The 15,725-nt window shown below is 45.2% G+C and overlaps 1 protein-coding gene across 2 annotated transcripts in view; it reads right to left on the bottom strand.

Annotated features, from left to right (window-relative positions):
- The window catches only part of SMG6 (SMG6 nonsense mediated mRNA decay factor), a 1,575,243-nt gene that overhangs the window by 1,054,667 nt on the left and 504,851 nt on the right, over window positions 1–15,725 (bottom strand). For both annotated transcript variants that reach the window (XM_069615353.1, XM_069615354.1), the window contains one exon: window positions 4,149–4,294. In XM_069615353.1, the coding sequence (XP_069471454.1) occupies window positions 4,149–4,294 (146 nt within the window). The remainder of the gene's footprint in view (window positions 1–4,148; window positions 4,295–15,725) is intronic.

The raw sequence follows: 15,725 nt of genomic DNA, 5'->3' as shown, positions 1-15,725 counted from the left end.
GGTCTTCCAGCCACACATTACTCTGAATTAAATGTTTTAGATTACAATATAACAACCTGACAACCTGGCAGTTTTTGTTCCACATACTGGTTAATTGGGGTGGCAAACTGCATATTAAGATCTGGGATATTCCAAACTGCTGCAAAATTTGTCCAGGAAGAAGGCAAGCCTTTACTAGGTCCTCCCATGACTGAGGTCCATTGGTTTTTGCAAGGTATTCAGCAAAGCGGCGTTGTTGATCTTGTAAACAGCACTTGGCGCAACAACAGAGAGGCACCTCCATTCCACAAGATGTGTTGAGCATCTTCAAGCACAGAAGCAGTTGTCTCTAATGCAGCAAGTTCTAAAAGCCGACCAACCATTGGCCATAATGTTCTGCTATGCCATATACCAGAACAACTGCCAACTTTCTCTGAAGAGTTAACTAACACTTGGGGTATGTTAATCGGGCAACACCTCTGAATCCAGATTCAGTGGTTTTTAAATAGCAGTTTTTTTTTTAAACGAGGGGGAAACCTGCCCTGCCTCAGAAAGCTCAGCAATTAACTTTGGCCCAAAGAAGCTGTGGCAATGGCTGCACACGTATCTACAATTGCACGCCATTCCGTGTTTCCCAACAAGACCAGGAAGAGGATCTATTAGATAGGGAGATCTACTTCCTTGACGAAATGCTAATGTTAAAATGCTTATGCTGCGCACTGTTGCCACCTGCCTGGTTTCTTGGCACTCAGGTGAATCTGTAATGCAAGGAGGGAGGGTGGCAAGGTTAGTGGGATTGAGCAGGAAAGGAGCAAGAGAGCTGTGATGTGCTGTGCTGTTGGCAGCTACAGTTTCGGAGACACTGTTTGCTGATATTCGGAGGGTAGCCGTCGTGTGGTGCTGTACAAGACTGTGTGATTTGTTTGTGGTTGTAATGTCGTGACGTGCGGTTTGCGATGATGTAGTGGTATGGTTGCGTTTAGTGCAGGGTGTTAGATGTGTAAGCAGAAGGGAGAGTTTTTTGTATGATTTGTTAGAGGAGGGTGTATTTCCGCTTCCGCTGTTCCACTGATTGTGGTGTCTTGCCTCCCTCAGTTTGCCCTTGTTGGTTTACTCGCAATTTCCGCCTCCTGGTGGGATGGGGTTCCAAAGCTTCTTGGTTGTTCCGTGGGCTGCCTGGTCTCTTATTTGGGGCCTATTTCTAACTCAGTGACACCCCTGGAGGCAGCAGGTAAGTTCTCAAGGGGTTCCTTTATTCAGGTTCAGGATGAGGTTAGGAACCTGACAGGTACATATCAGGGTAAGAGGGTACAGAGCAGGAGCCCACTGGCTCGCACCATCCAGGGTCACATCTCCAACTGCCTGGGTGTGGAACCCCTTTCACATCCAAACATTCCCAGCACTCTCAACATTCTCAAAGTGACATCGCTCAGTCGGACATACAGGAGGGACAAGACACCACAGCCCCACTACTGCTTATACCCTATTCTGCTTTTTGAGGGTATGGAGCAGACTACCTAATCGTGACAAGAAAGATGACATCTAGTCGACCCCAATGTCATTTGTTATATGTACTTTTGCTAAAGTAAAACAATATTTATTTGGAATAAAAGGTTCTATTTGTATTGCAATCTACTTCGACCTGCTTAATTTTCTGTTTACTTATATTTGTTGTGTAGTATTGTAAGCCTGCCTATTCATCTTCTGCAGAGTACCAAATGAACGTTCAATTTGTTTACCATAAGGTGTATCACGTCATCTTGCTTGTATGGTGATTTTCGATAAGGAGTTGGGTATTCTGGGGCACCAAGTAGTTTGAGAAGCACCCTTGAATCACCCTAAATCTCTTAAGCTTACCAACCAACCTCAAGTCTTACACTTATTGACTTCAGCCAAGGCTCAAAAGTCACCACAGCTGCGTGCCACTCAAACAATGCATCGGACATTGCAAGATGAAATAATCCCCATGGAAAAGACCAGAAGTAGTCAACTTCACGGTGTGTTTACACCTCTTCATTCCCAATACAACAGAGCTCTGTGCAGCATTAAATATGTAACTGTGTGGGGATTAGTGATATGAGAGGCAGGGGCGGAGAGATCAAACCGACGTAGAGGAGAGGAAGAAGGGGAATGAGGGACGAAGAATGGCAGAACACAAGTATAAAAAAGGCGGCGTGAAGGTAGAGAAGGAGATTTAAAGGAAGGCAGGGAAAGGAGCAAGAGGAGGGGTCAGTGGGAAGGAAGACAAGTAGAGTGTGAGAGAGTTGTGAAAAGGCAATCGGAGGGAAGGCATATAAGGAAAGGAGAGGAGAGGAGAAGGAACTGGAAGGCAGGGAAATATGTAAGTAGAGTGAAGATGGCAGTGGAACGCACAGAAAACAATCTGTAAGATGAGATGGGGGCAAGAGGAAATACTTGTCAGAAGGGAGGGGAGTCAGGTGAAGGAGGAATTTACAAAAAGGAAAGATTCAAACGAAGAGAAGGAAAGCATGAGAATAGAAGGCAGGCAATATAAAAAGAAGGGAGAGCCAACGGAAAGCAGGGGAAAGGTAGAAGAATAGAGGAGAAAGAGGAAGGCTGGTAAAAGATAAGGGCTGGGAGTCGAAAGAAGGGCGTGCTAGGGGAGAAAGAAATGAGGACGGGCAATTTATGAGAGGGAAAATAAAGAAGCAGGAAGCTGAGTGAAGAAGGTCAGGGAGTTAATGAGATCAGAAAAGATAAGACAGTCAATGCTGAGGAAGGAGGGCAGACATGAGAATCTGGGAAGGCAGGAAATGAAGCAACAATAATAAAGGGCAGTCATGGGAGTGGAGGGAAGGAAGGAATGTCAATGGAAGGTGAGAGAGGGCAGAGGAAGAAAGGAATGTATAGAAGTTGGCAGAAGCTCGAATGAGGAAAAGTAGAGTCAGGGGAAGGAAGATAAGACAAAAGATTCAGGAGATGTTCGCCAAGGGAGATAAAAAGAGAAGTCAGGAGAAGCCATGTAAAGAGGATTAATACAAATAAAAAAGTCAAGAGACCAATTAGAATATGAAAAGAAAACCAAAGAAGTTAATGTTAGAATTGCAAGTCTACCAAAAGAACAGCACCCGCCAACATCAGAAGGACAATGGTCTTTCCTGCCTGGCTCACCAAGTGAATACATATTTTCAGATTCTTTGCTTTTACATAGAAAGTACATGCAAACATATTTCACAACTGCCACAAGAAAGGTTGTCTTTATTATTTGCCTTTGAAGGTCATAATTAAAATCCCAAGATATTACCAAACATTCATTCCGAACACTGTCATGAAAGGAGAGTCTGTACACCGAGCTGCTAAGAAGGTGCAGGGCATTGAAGGTCTCAATCCTAGGACAATATTAGGACAACAATCTGAAACCGAAACTCCAAGTGGAGTTAAGCGGGGCCTGAAACCAGTAGCAAAGATATCCTTGAATTTTCTAGGCACAATAAACCCCCACGTAGAGCAAATATCTCTATATCTGGTGCATGAAATCCAATAGAGAGCAGCCATCTCTCAGATGCACGAAGCAACTCTACAGATAATGAGTCTCTCACGCACTGATAGACCGTAATAACCCATTGATCGACGAATAGCCTTTCTCACATAAATTTAACCTAATGGGAAGAGAGTTGGAAGATCCGAGATAGTGAGTGTCTAGAACTTTAAACGCCACACCCAGTAAACAAAAGGCTATCCCCTTCGGTCCAGTAAACCAAGCTGTTAAAATTCCTCCTCATTGCCTAGAAACCGCCCAGATACTAAGCAGTCCTACTCAGCATAAAATGCCAGCTAGCCTCATGTCTCATAACATTCCATTAACACTGCACTACAAAGCCAACCAGATACCAGGGGTCACTCTCCCAAGGAAATACAAATATCACAAATAGTGAAAACCCTCTGTTATGGATTAATACCTCACAGATGGTCCCACAAAACTATGCAAGAAACAAGATAACAGTCTCACTATCGGGCACCATTTATCTCCAGATATCGAGTAATTCCCACAAGAATTATAAAACACACCAGGTTGTCTAAAGTCAGAAATAGAAAAAGCCCGGTTAACAGCAGTCCTTCTGCAGACTATCCCAAGTAATATGTGAATAGTCAGGCAAAAAAAAAGAAATTATCCAGAGGTACCACAGGCCTCTCATTAGGAGACTTACCTTTCAGCTGGGAGCTGTGCACAGCAAACATGTTGATGGCCATGAGCTGCAGCATACGGATACATCCGATGGGTGACGGGCTGTGCTGGATCAGGGCATGAAATTCCTTCAGGACCTTCTCGGCAACAGCTGGGAACGTCTCCATCCTGCAACCAAAGTGAGACAACATAACTGATTATTCACTGAAGAAGCAACATGCCCAAGACATGACAAAATCAGAAGATCAGTTTGACAGCACACTACATGAGGGAACATGCCAAGCCTTAAAGAATGTAATTAAACCAGCAAAGCAGGCAAAACAAAACAGCTAGGTTTAGGGTCCTCCAATTATTGCCACCATGCCGAAAAAGAATATAATGCTTCTGCCCACATTTCTACATGGTAACCCTACTTTTACTACCACGCACAGAATAACCAAAAGTGGAGGTAACTATTTTTCAAGCTGTTGCGCTGTGTGCCAATGTAATGTAAAAACCTATTGTGTTTTTTCCCTTGTTAGAAGAACATAGGTGTTACCGATTCTACCATACAGTGCAACTGAGGCACAGGATGATACATTTCTGTGCTCAAGGTGACAATATTTTTGTCAAAGGAGAATGGATGGGGAGCTGGGCTAAGAACTTCGCTCTACACCGCACACAGCTAAGCAACATCTCCCCTGCCTCTGTAACGATAGAGGGTGTGGCAAAGTCTACTGATGCCATTCAGTGGTGCATAGCAGAGTTAACCTAAAGCCCTCTGGGTCATCACCACCACACCCTTTCCTCATAGCAGGGGACCACTCGGACAGTCACCGCTCCCCATGGGAAAGCCCCATTCCAAAATAGCCAGGTCAGAAGGGGAAAGAATGGTAGAGAACCCTACCACTCCTAGAATTACCCACTGGATCTAATTTAAAACCCGATATGGATCCAGATAAGGCAACTAGGGATCCCAGTGAGAGACCACAATCGTTAATGCCCAGCTGAGCTTTAAGAAGCCAATATACCACCAGGGGAGACAAACAAAACAAGGACTACTCAAGAGGCGGAGGAAGGGGAGGACTGCATTCATTACACCGTCAGGAGAACTGGAGGGGCGGGCCGGTGATGAAGGGCCAATCGACACAAGGGCATTTCAAACCACAGAGGCGATAGCCCAGGGGTGTTACCAAAACCATTACCACTTTTAGGGAAGAAAGAGCACCCATGCCCTTCTTAAAAACAAAGGGGAGAAGGAGAAATTCCAGCACCACCTCCTCTCTAAAGGAGCCAATATTAATTACACTAAATTGGGGCAACAGGAAAGCAGCAAAGACAGCAGCCACATGAGAGAACTTTACAGAAACAGCTAGGGAGTGGAAGCTGCAAAGAGATAGGTCACACTAATGAATCCTAATATTACTGTCCCCTCTTATAGCTTGTTAAGCACACCACCCTCATGGGACTTGCAAGAAGGAAGTGGGCTCAGAAAATCCCAGTGGAGTGCTCAGCCCACAGCGGCAACCCATCACTTGGACACACATCCCATGGGAGGGTATGACATGCATTACTTACCACAATAGTATTTCTGATGATTGTATCTGCTTAAATTCACATGCTGTGCATATAGTGCGACATCTACTGGTAATTGCAGAGTATTGCATCTTGTCTTTCGAGGATCGAAAGGGGACGTTGACATGGGCGTGCCTATAACACTGACAAACAGCCAAAGCCCAGCTCATTTGGAGAAGAGTTGACTGGCTAGTGTTTTGAGAGAGGAGAGACTGAAGTGGAGAAAGGAGGCAGAGACTGGAGGAGTAGAGTGTGTAGGGGAGTTGGTGAGATTTTAGAGGGAGAAGGCAGTGAATGAGCTGGATACGACATCCCGATTGAGCTGGGTTCTATATCCCTGGGGGAGTTCAAGAGGGAGGCTGGTGGAGAGTAGGTGGGGGAGGTGGCTAAAATTGGAGTCAGCTGGAGAGTTGTTGGAGAGAGTTATTAAAGGTAAGGAGGAAGGTGGAAGGTTGTGAGAGGATGTGGGTGAGTTGAAGGAGGAGCTACGAGTGGTGTTGGATGAGGGTGAAAAAACTAGGAAGGTGGTTGGAAGGTTGATGGAAGAGGGGAATAAGAAGCAGGAGGAAGGTGGTGAAGGTAAGGGAATATCAAGAGGTAGAAGTAGGTGAAGTTAAGCAAGCAGAACCACAGAGAAGGTGGTTAGTGAAGATCAGGAGGGTGATTGACAAGAGGTATAGTAAAAAGACAGTTTAATAACAGAGGTGACAGTCGGTCAAGGTTGAGTTGTGGGTAAGACCCTGATGAGATGGGGTTGAACCCACGGTGGGAGAGGTACGAGCCTGCGGCATGATAACCGGAAAACACTTGCTAAGGCGCAGTTAGGTATGAAAGGAATCCTTGAGTTGGGCCTGGTACCCACCGCCCGCTGCACTCTATTGAGCCAGTGACCTCCCCCAGCCTGGACCTGCGACAGCCATTCCACCCAAGCAAGGACTAATGGAGGGCCTGAGTCATGGACCACCCTGTAGGACCCAAGTGGCGACCAACCCTTCATAGCAACGGGTCTCCCAGCGAACCTGAAAAAGCAGAAGGGTAGCTTCGGAACTGCCAACAAGTCTTTACCAAGGCTTAAATTGAGGGTCAGACAAGAGTGCAAGGACTTTAAGTGGGACACTTCGAAGATTGCAGAGCTACTGGAACAATCGCCTTTATGGTTAGAATAACCACGTGGAATTTTACAATGAGCATTACTACCCTTTTACTTTGGTGTAGGGAAGCCTGTGGGACTTTGAAAGACACCTTTATCCAAACCCATTCTATTATTTTGCCCCTCCACAGGGACATTAATCCCTAATTAAAACCATATTAAGCAAACCCTAGTGTATGCGTGTCTAGTTTTACGATTCATGGGATCTCGTCACTTCTCTCCAGTAGGGAGCCCTTCCCTGTGAGGCTAGTAAGGTCCGCCCGCTATGCAACATTGCCCCCTAGGGATGGCGGTCAGTGGGACCTCACAGGGAGACACACCCCTTTTGGGGACAAGGACTCCTGCTCCGTTAAGGAACTCCCTACCCCACAAACCACCACTGCCTCAAAAGACACAACCTGACCAGACCACAGTTTGCTATTGTAGCACAACCTCTAATTTTAGAACCAGACACAAATCCACTAAGAAGAGTGGAGAAGTAGTGCTAATCAATCCATCATGGCAAATAGAGAATACTGTGCAGAGTAGGAACCCCAGAGTAAGAAACAATACTTCAGGGAAAGAGAAGGTCAAAGATCCTCTGCTGGGTAGGGCCCACCTCAGATGCATAAAAAGCAAAGAAGCACTGGCATTAGAGAGACCTGTTCACCAAGTAGGTGAAGCCTGGGAAGTTCGAACCTGGGAGAGAGAGCCAGGGCATTCCTGGAGGTCCTCAGTCGAGAGGACATGGAGAATGAAGAAGGAAATCAGTGGATTAGTGATGACCTGGGAAGAACGCGGTATCCCCATGGCGCACCTTACCTTAACCCACCTTCCTCACCAACACCCTACGACACCATTCCTAGGGTGCCAATCTGTTTCCTTAAAATCAGTAAGGTAGGAAGTACAGTGAGAAACCAGAAGTGTCTAACCAGCTGGTCCCCGCGGATAAATATATGGATCTCTCCCTCCCTCTCAGGGCACGGCCATCGCCTTTGTATCCAGACCCTGGGTGTGGACCAGTGCGGGAGGATCACCTGGGTGAGGGGTCCTTGGGGAGTGGGACACTGGATGTGAGATATGGTATCCCTCTCTTCTCTTTAACACCATTACCCCATCCTACTTGAGGGATATTTAGAAACAACTCCCTCGCCCCCTTTTCCTGCACCAACACTTTCACAAGGACAGCCCGCTCTGGGAGAAAACAGACTCACACCCGAGCTGTGTACCCAACATGTCCCAATACCATAGTCAGGCGAGGTGAGGCAATTATCAACAATCACGCACACCTGACTTCCATTACACTTCCCCACACGGATAAAAGGCAGTGCACGAGAGCACACTCTGAGCGAGGCAAAACACACAAAGGTACAGCAGGTTTGAGCCAGCAGTTCAACGAAGGGAGAAACACAGCCAGGTACGAGAGGTTTGTGAGAGGGGCAACACCCTTGACCTTTTTGGCACAAAGTCGTTACTGTCCAGAAACCTTCAAGGCAGAAAACGCAAGACCAGAAAATCAGGCTGAGGAATCCTGCATTGTGTGTCGGCGATAGCATGGGTCCTCCCGTGTAACTGACCAAGGCGGGGAGGAGGAGGAGACACTGTGGTATCGTCCTTGCTCCAAGAACAAAGAAGCGATGGAGAACAACACAGCCGGTGAGTTGGGGAGACCGATGCCAGACAGGTCTGTGTTGACGTGAAGGTTGCAAGAGGCAACATTATGAAAGCGAACATTGTTATACACGTGGAAAGACGTGAGTGAAGCAAATTGCTGGTGAATATTTGAACATTAAAAGGAAAAATACGATACCGTTGACAGAGTGTCCGGCACTGTGAATGTGCTCAGTCAAAGGTCTCTGTACGGTATCCTGACAAGAGAAATGAAAGTAGAAGATTGATGTGAATGGTAAATTGTGTGACGTGAATTGAAGTGGCCATGTGAGGGTTTAAGTAAAAACCATCGCACATTCGAAAGTCTTCGATTCTGGTATTAAAAGGGATCTGAGCCCAAACGAGTGGGATCTATGGTGCGAGACCAGAGGAGCAAGACGAAGTTGTGAACATTGTCGAAAAGGGTTTTAAGCCCGGGCGGGGGGGGGGGGATTGGGATTGGGGGTTTAGGGGGGCCTGTGGTCCAAGCCCGAAGGATGGAGACCAGTCTAACTTTTGAAAGTGAAAGCCCTGACAAGGAAAGGAACTTTTGTGTTTTGTTTGTTACATCAGGCCCTCTGCAATAAGAGAATGCCATTGCGAGAGAGACTTTGGCGGAAGGCCCTGATGTCTATGTGTTGAACTGTTACCTCGTGGCCAAGAAGCCAGAGTGTGTGGGAAGCCCGCACGTGACACTCTGCCCGTGCTGAAAAAGTGGGGAAGGGAAGCCAACTGCTCAACTATCCTCACATATTATTTCTTGAATACTTTTCTTTGGCATTCATTGTTATCCCACACCATTTTGTATTTAGAAGGATTGGCAGTAGGTTTATTAGTATATGCCCTTTTATTTTGACAGACTCCACTAGAACTGCATTATTATTTGATGGTGTGGTGAGAGAGTGGTGCTGTTGCTGTCTGCGGCCGGAGACTCTGCTTGAGTCTGTTTTTCATCTTTACTGCTGAAAGGAGGAGTTATTCTTTAAAAACTCACAGAGCGGAGTCGTGTGAAAGTGGTGCTGTTGCTGCTGCGCCGGTCTGCACGCCCCTCAGTGGGTTCTACAGGAGCTCCCGCCTACCTCCAATGGAACCGGCGGACTAAGAACGAGGAGGCAGGTATGCTTGTTTGCGAGGGACAAGTCCTCGGTGGACGACCAGGTGAGCTGCAGTATTGTGGGGGGCGGGGGAGGAATCACCAATGGAGCCTAAGAAGTTGAGAGAGGGGAGCGTAGGCGGAACTTTGGTGGTATTTGATGCACCCCCTGCTCAGCCACTCCCCTCACCCCACTATTTCAAGTCGGTTGCCAAACATATAAATGACTCTGTAAAGAGGAACAATAAATTTAATGCCCCTTTATCATCTGCACCCCAGCTCATGACAACCGCTACGGTGCACCAAATTTTCTTGAAACCTGGCTCCCAGCATCCTGCAGAAACAACAGACTTGATACAGGATGCAGAATCAGGATGCCACGGCGAAGCCGACAAATGTACGTCCCCAAAAGCTGGGTAAGGGGAAACTTTGCCCTTAAGCCATCACCAATTGCTGCATGAGAACCCTTCCAGCTCCCCCCACTTTTCATTTGCCTTGGGGCAAGAGCAAACGGCCAAGATTCCCCTGGCTGCTCCTAATAAAAGGGGACTATAGGATGACCACGAAACGGCATCAGATCTTTTCTTTAATGATCCCTCTGACAGCCTTCTCCTTGAGAGTGAACCTCTATTAGAAGCGCTGGCTGTCGCAACTGAGGTCCCCAGGAGTGGAGCGACTACACCGATCCTACCAGGGGCAGTGGCCCGATTTTGTTGTAAGGGGGAAGCAAATGTAATGAAAGCGACCAGTTGCCTTGATCTAATTCAAATGTAAAAAACTGCAGCTTGAAGCAGCAAGGGAGATCCTGAAATGGCGAAAAGACCCTTCGAGGAAATCGATGTAAGGGGGCGTCAAAGGAAACACAAACATCAATTTGTGAGCCCATTGAAACCATGCCAGATACTTTATCAGGGCTCAGGGAAAATATGCTGGAGAGTAACACTCTATACATCGAAAGGGAGCAGGGTGAGTACCCCTGCGGACAACCTCGCCCTGCCCGAAAGGAGCAATGTGGCGGTTTCTGTTCTCCCGATAGAATCAGGGTGACTACTTCAACAAACTCTTTATCAGAAGTGGGGGAAATTGTGGTTACCACATTAACGGACAGGGACAAGGCTGAGACTACAGATTTATATCCAATGAAGATCGGGCAGAAGGGAAAAACTATGAGATCTTTTTTCTCAAGAAAAAAGAAAATGAGGCAGGCCAAGGCCAAAGAAGCCCCAATCCAAGTCCAACAACAGAAAAAAAATAAAAAAATATGACAGCTAAGAAATTGACTAGACCTAATGGTGCACACGGATTCATCAGGTACCTGAGAAATCCTGGGGAGGAGTCTGACGGGATAGCCCTGCAAATGCTAATAAAAAGTAAAAAACAGTAGCCAAATCAAGCAAAGAGAGACCAAAAAACACAAATTCTATCACCTCAAGAAACACAGAGTGTAAATCTAAATGACCCTGATCAAGGTGACAGTGAGGTGGAAACGGATCAAGAACTTCTAACCGACCCTAATCAGGGCAAAAGAGAGGTGGCAATTGATCAAGAGCTCCTTAATCTATCAGTTTACGATGTGGAAGATGATACGTTGATGTCTCACCTGCCGATTAATGTATTAGATAGTGGATCAGCTTTAGAGGTCTCGCAACGTCCGCTCGAATCTGGAAAGGCTATGCAACTGACACTTAAACATAAGAACGAGCCTGCTGAACATAACCTTGGTGGATTATCTCTTGCATTGCTAGAGAGAGTGGCTACTCGAGGCCAAACCACACTCTCATCCGGTCCTCCTGCCAGATATATAGGAGAACCAGAATGTGGGCCAAGGGTTTTGAGAAACACCAAGGCCTTGATTTATAGAGGAGTAAAATCATGAATAGGGCAACACCAGATGGCCCTACCCACAGTCCATGGGAAATCTTTCATACCCACAGTATATGGGAAATCTTTCATAGTAAAGACACCGTCGTAGAAAACGAGCCCACAAACAAGATGCAAAAACAGAATAGAGTCCCAGAAAAGTTATACTTGGAAAGAATGTTGTCGGTAAATAGCGATCTAAGGATGAGCCGTACTAACATTCTGGAACTTCTACATCATATTCCAGCCCTTATGACAATTGAATCAAGTGGAATTCCCTATTTCACTAAAATACGATTTAGTGTGTCTACAGATTGACTCAAAATTGATTTGCAATCTATTAATTAATTCAGCTGAACACTTGTGGCCTTTGGCATAAGTGAAAATGTACTATCCTTTGACAAATCACAAATTTGGCCCAGAACCTGCAATAAACTAGGGAGCCCTAGTAGAGAAGGCTATCGGAAGATGAGGTGAGGTTCCCGGTGAGCTTAGTAACACCAAATTGTAAGGAGCCTATATGAACCGAAAAAAGCCCCAACCGAATCACATTAAAACTGCAGCAGGACTCAATAAATCACAAAAAATCCTAGAGAGTCCGCCTTTAAGGATGAAAGCTTGGGTTGGTTGGTGGGTACTTTAAATGCAAATCAAAATTGCTAGAGTGAGGAACAGTTCAGTCACTTATTCAGCAAGAATGGAAACAATCTGTGGAAATAAGACAGCCTATGCCGTCAGGAGACCTGGCTTTCGGTTGCCCCAGGGAATGAGGATTTCAATTTGGTAATAAATCCAGCTCTAATGGGGGAGAAAGGGAGACTCTCATCTTACCTCATGACCTTGATTAAAAGGGGTTTGGGATTAAAATCGTGGCCTCATTAAAACCAAACCCGTATATAAAACTTGTAACATTGGAGTGGACAAAGGGGAGGTCTAAGTCCCCCAGTATTATGATCCTCGTAAAAATCTATTGGAATCCTCTGGTGTGGAAAGAAAAATTGTTTTGTGGATATGGTCACAAGGGAGTTAGACGAAATGTTTGGCGAAATTTGGAGATCCACTGACTATAATTTGTGGGGATTTTAACAAATGTTTTGAAGTTCGAGAAGAAAGGGGCAAACCCACATACAAAACAGTGTCAGTGGAGGAAATCAAGGGCTGAGGTTTGGATGAAAGAGGTGGGAGAACAATCTGCATATGTTAAATGGACGTACCACAGGGGACATACCGGGAGCCCCAACTTGGGGCAACTTGGGGCAGAGGCAGCCAAGGGTCGATCCTTGATTACTTCTTTATTTCAGCCAGTGTCATTCCTTTGGTTGAAAGATTGGAGGTGGTTAGTATGAGACATAGCGACCATTAATTAGTAGAGATGTCACTGTTTTTTGTGATGTGCAAGGTGGGAGGCCAGTGGCAAACAGAAATAGAAGTAGCCCCGGAAAGAAATCATCTGCGCCTAAAGCAACATGATGTGGCCTTAGTGTGTGGTCGCTATGCCGCTCCTTCAAATATCAAATCTATGGGTTGTAACTACATGCCCCTCTTGAGAGATTATTGGGAGTTTAGGGATGGGGCAAACCCCACTTTAAACCCAAACACAAGCATGATGAAGAAGTAATGGAAAATAAACGTGAGCTAAGAAGGGATATCAAACAGCTTTACAGTGAAAGGAAACCAGATAGTACGTCCTTAATAAGAAAGCGAAGACAAAAATACAAGAACTGGTTGATATTGCACAAGGTGATTATGGCCCAGAACAATGCAGAAAGAATGCTGGGAACTATATCAAACAAAGATTTGCAGGGTTTGTGGCTACTTTTAAATGAAATAAATGGTCCCGAGAAGACCCTCCTAGTTAGTGCTGTAACTGAGGATGTGTGGGAGTGTTTCTTTGGGGCATTGTGTGAAAACCTATCAAACCAGGTGCAGTGTGACATCCCCCCACAGATAAAAAGAACCTGCGACTTGAGCATAGCAAAGGATGAAATCATAGATTTGATTAAAAAGGCCAGCAATTCTAGGGTCCCTGGGCCTGATGACCTGTCAAACCTTATGCTCAAGCAGGCCCCCGAAGAATGGGGGGGAATTTTGTATGAAGTTCCAGACTCCTAGTGAAAGTCATTAATTATCCGATCTTCAATAAGGGCTCTCGGGCTGATCCCAAGAACTATCAACAGATTGCCCTTCTTGATGTCTTGGGCAAGGTGTTTGCATCTTTGCTCCTATCCCGATTGAAGAGATGGGTGGCTGACTCTGGCCAATTTCACACAAGACAATCTGGATTTGTCAAGGGGTTAGAGTGTAGCTTAAATCTGTTTCTTTTGAGCATTCTCAAGGCAAGAGCCTTCAAGGAGGGCAGGAAAATATGCATTGCCTTTGTCAATTTTGCCCAGGCTTTCGACAGTATAGATAGAAATCTACTTTGGGCAAAATTGGCTCTTTGGAAATGTCCTTTGGGCATCCTATCCCCCATTATGGCCTTGTACACAGACACGTCCATCCAGGAAAAAATACATTCTGAGAGGCCTTAAACAGGGTTGTCCGTTAGCACCAGAATGTTTCAGTTTGTTAATTTCTGATATTAAAGCTGCATTGAGTGTGGCTAAATCATTCCTACCGAAGTTAAATGGTGAAGCTCTAGGGTGGATGCTGTATGCCAACGATTTGATCATTTTGGACCAGACCCAAATTGGTCTACAACGTAAACTTAATTCATTATGTAACTACGTGCAGACCAACAGCCTAAAGATTAATGCCTCAAAATCAGCCATTCTATGTCTCCAAGGCGCAAAAGGAAAAAAGAACTTTACCTGGCGTTTGGCAAACAAAGAGATCAGCCAGGCAACGCATGTTAGATACTTGGGCATTAATATAAATCCAAGTATCTGTGATGCGCAAAGAGTGACTGAGCGGAGATCAAAAGTGAAGAATTTAACAACTCAGGGCAGGGTCATCCATAAAATATTTGTCAAGTTCTCCCTGATACTTACCATTAATTTTTATAAGCAGAAGGTTTGCCCAATATTAACATATGGTGCTGACGCCTAGCTATGCATGCCTTGAGAAATCTGGACGCAACTACAGGGCTCCTTTAGGAGGAAAGTTGTACATCTCCCTCGGTGCGTACCGATATGTATTATTTGGTATGAGTTGGGCTTACTCTCTTTGTATGCTGTTGTAGTGTGGAACTCTTGACCTTTGTATAGGAAATTGATCATTGGAAACTCACCGGCACAGTTTGATATTCTTAGAGGAAAGGAAGGCACAAGGGTGGATTCGGCTCTGGACCTATGGTCACGCCGATGTTCCGATATCCTTCAAAAGGCAGGGATAGCGGAGGACCTGTTAAAAGCCAACCCAGAGGTAGCTAAAAAAAAAAAAATCTGGCGGGGTTACTGGATCATGACCCAATAAAAAAAAGCAGAATTCGGCCTATACTCCTGTCTTGCAGTAGAAACTAAAGTATTAAATGGGGTCCCGAAAACAACCTGACCAGATTTCCAAGCCCAATGCACCGTAATCCCTTTATGAGATTTAGATTCAACTTGTTCCATATTAAAAAAGTTACTAATGCTCGAAAACAGGTGGCGGAAGTAAACTTGGCCTGTCGTTTGTGTAGGGGGCCAAAAGAAACGTTGAAGCACGTGACACTCCTGTCCTTTTGTTAAAAATCTGAAGACAACTTATCTGGGTTCTTTTGTAAACGCTTTCCAGACAAGAAATGCTGAGGACTGGTGGCTGGAACTGTGCCAGGAGAACAATTTCCGTTTGATTTTTGCTTTAACAAAATTTCTGGGGGAGATTTTCAAACTGCCCTTGTGGACTAGTGACAAGAGTGGACTTGAATGTGACAATACCGTCTAAGGAACGGGGGATATTTGTAGTATACATGGCTTATATTTGCCTATTAAGTAAACGTTTGTGAACATCTTGTTGTTCGGCCGGTTAATTCATGCCCCAGTTCCAACATCTTGAACTGTTTAAGATCCTTTTGAAATATATTTTTCCCCTTCTCTTGTTTAGTGTAAGGAATATTTTAATTGACCGTTTTCTTAATGTATGATATTTGTACTTAATTGTATCTTTCTTTTATATATGTCAGTGTGGCAAAGGTTTGAAATAAACCAAGTGCCCATAAATAAATACATATTTGATGGTCGTAGCCTGCTGCCATCTTTAGATTTAGGTTTAGATAGGCATTCTACCAACCTATTGAAGTTCAATAAACATCCTTAAATTGTGATCACTTGTGTCGGTCTTCAGTGTTTGATACCATGTCTTCCTTACAGTACTTGGACGAGGAAGAGTGTGAA

This window comes from Ambystoma mexicanum, chromosome 9 (genome assembly GCF_040938575.1).
Source record: "Ambystoma mexicanum isolate Mex_15411 chromosome 9, UKY_AmexF1_1, whole genome shotgun sequence".
In the NCBI taxonomy this organism is placed as follows: domain Eukaryota; kingdom Metazoa; phylum Chordata; class Amphibia; order Caudata; family Ambystomatidae; genus Ambystoma; species Ambystoma mexicanum.
The sequence above is the reverse complement of the archived record's forward strand: the minus strand, read 5'-3'. Positions and strand labels throughout refer to the sequence as shown.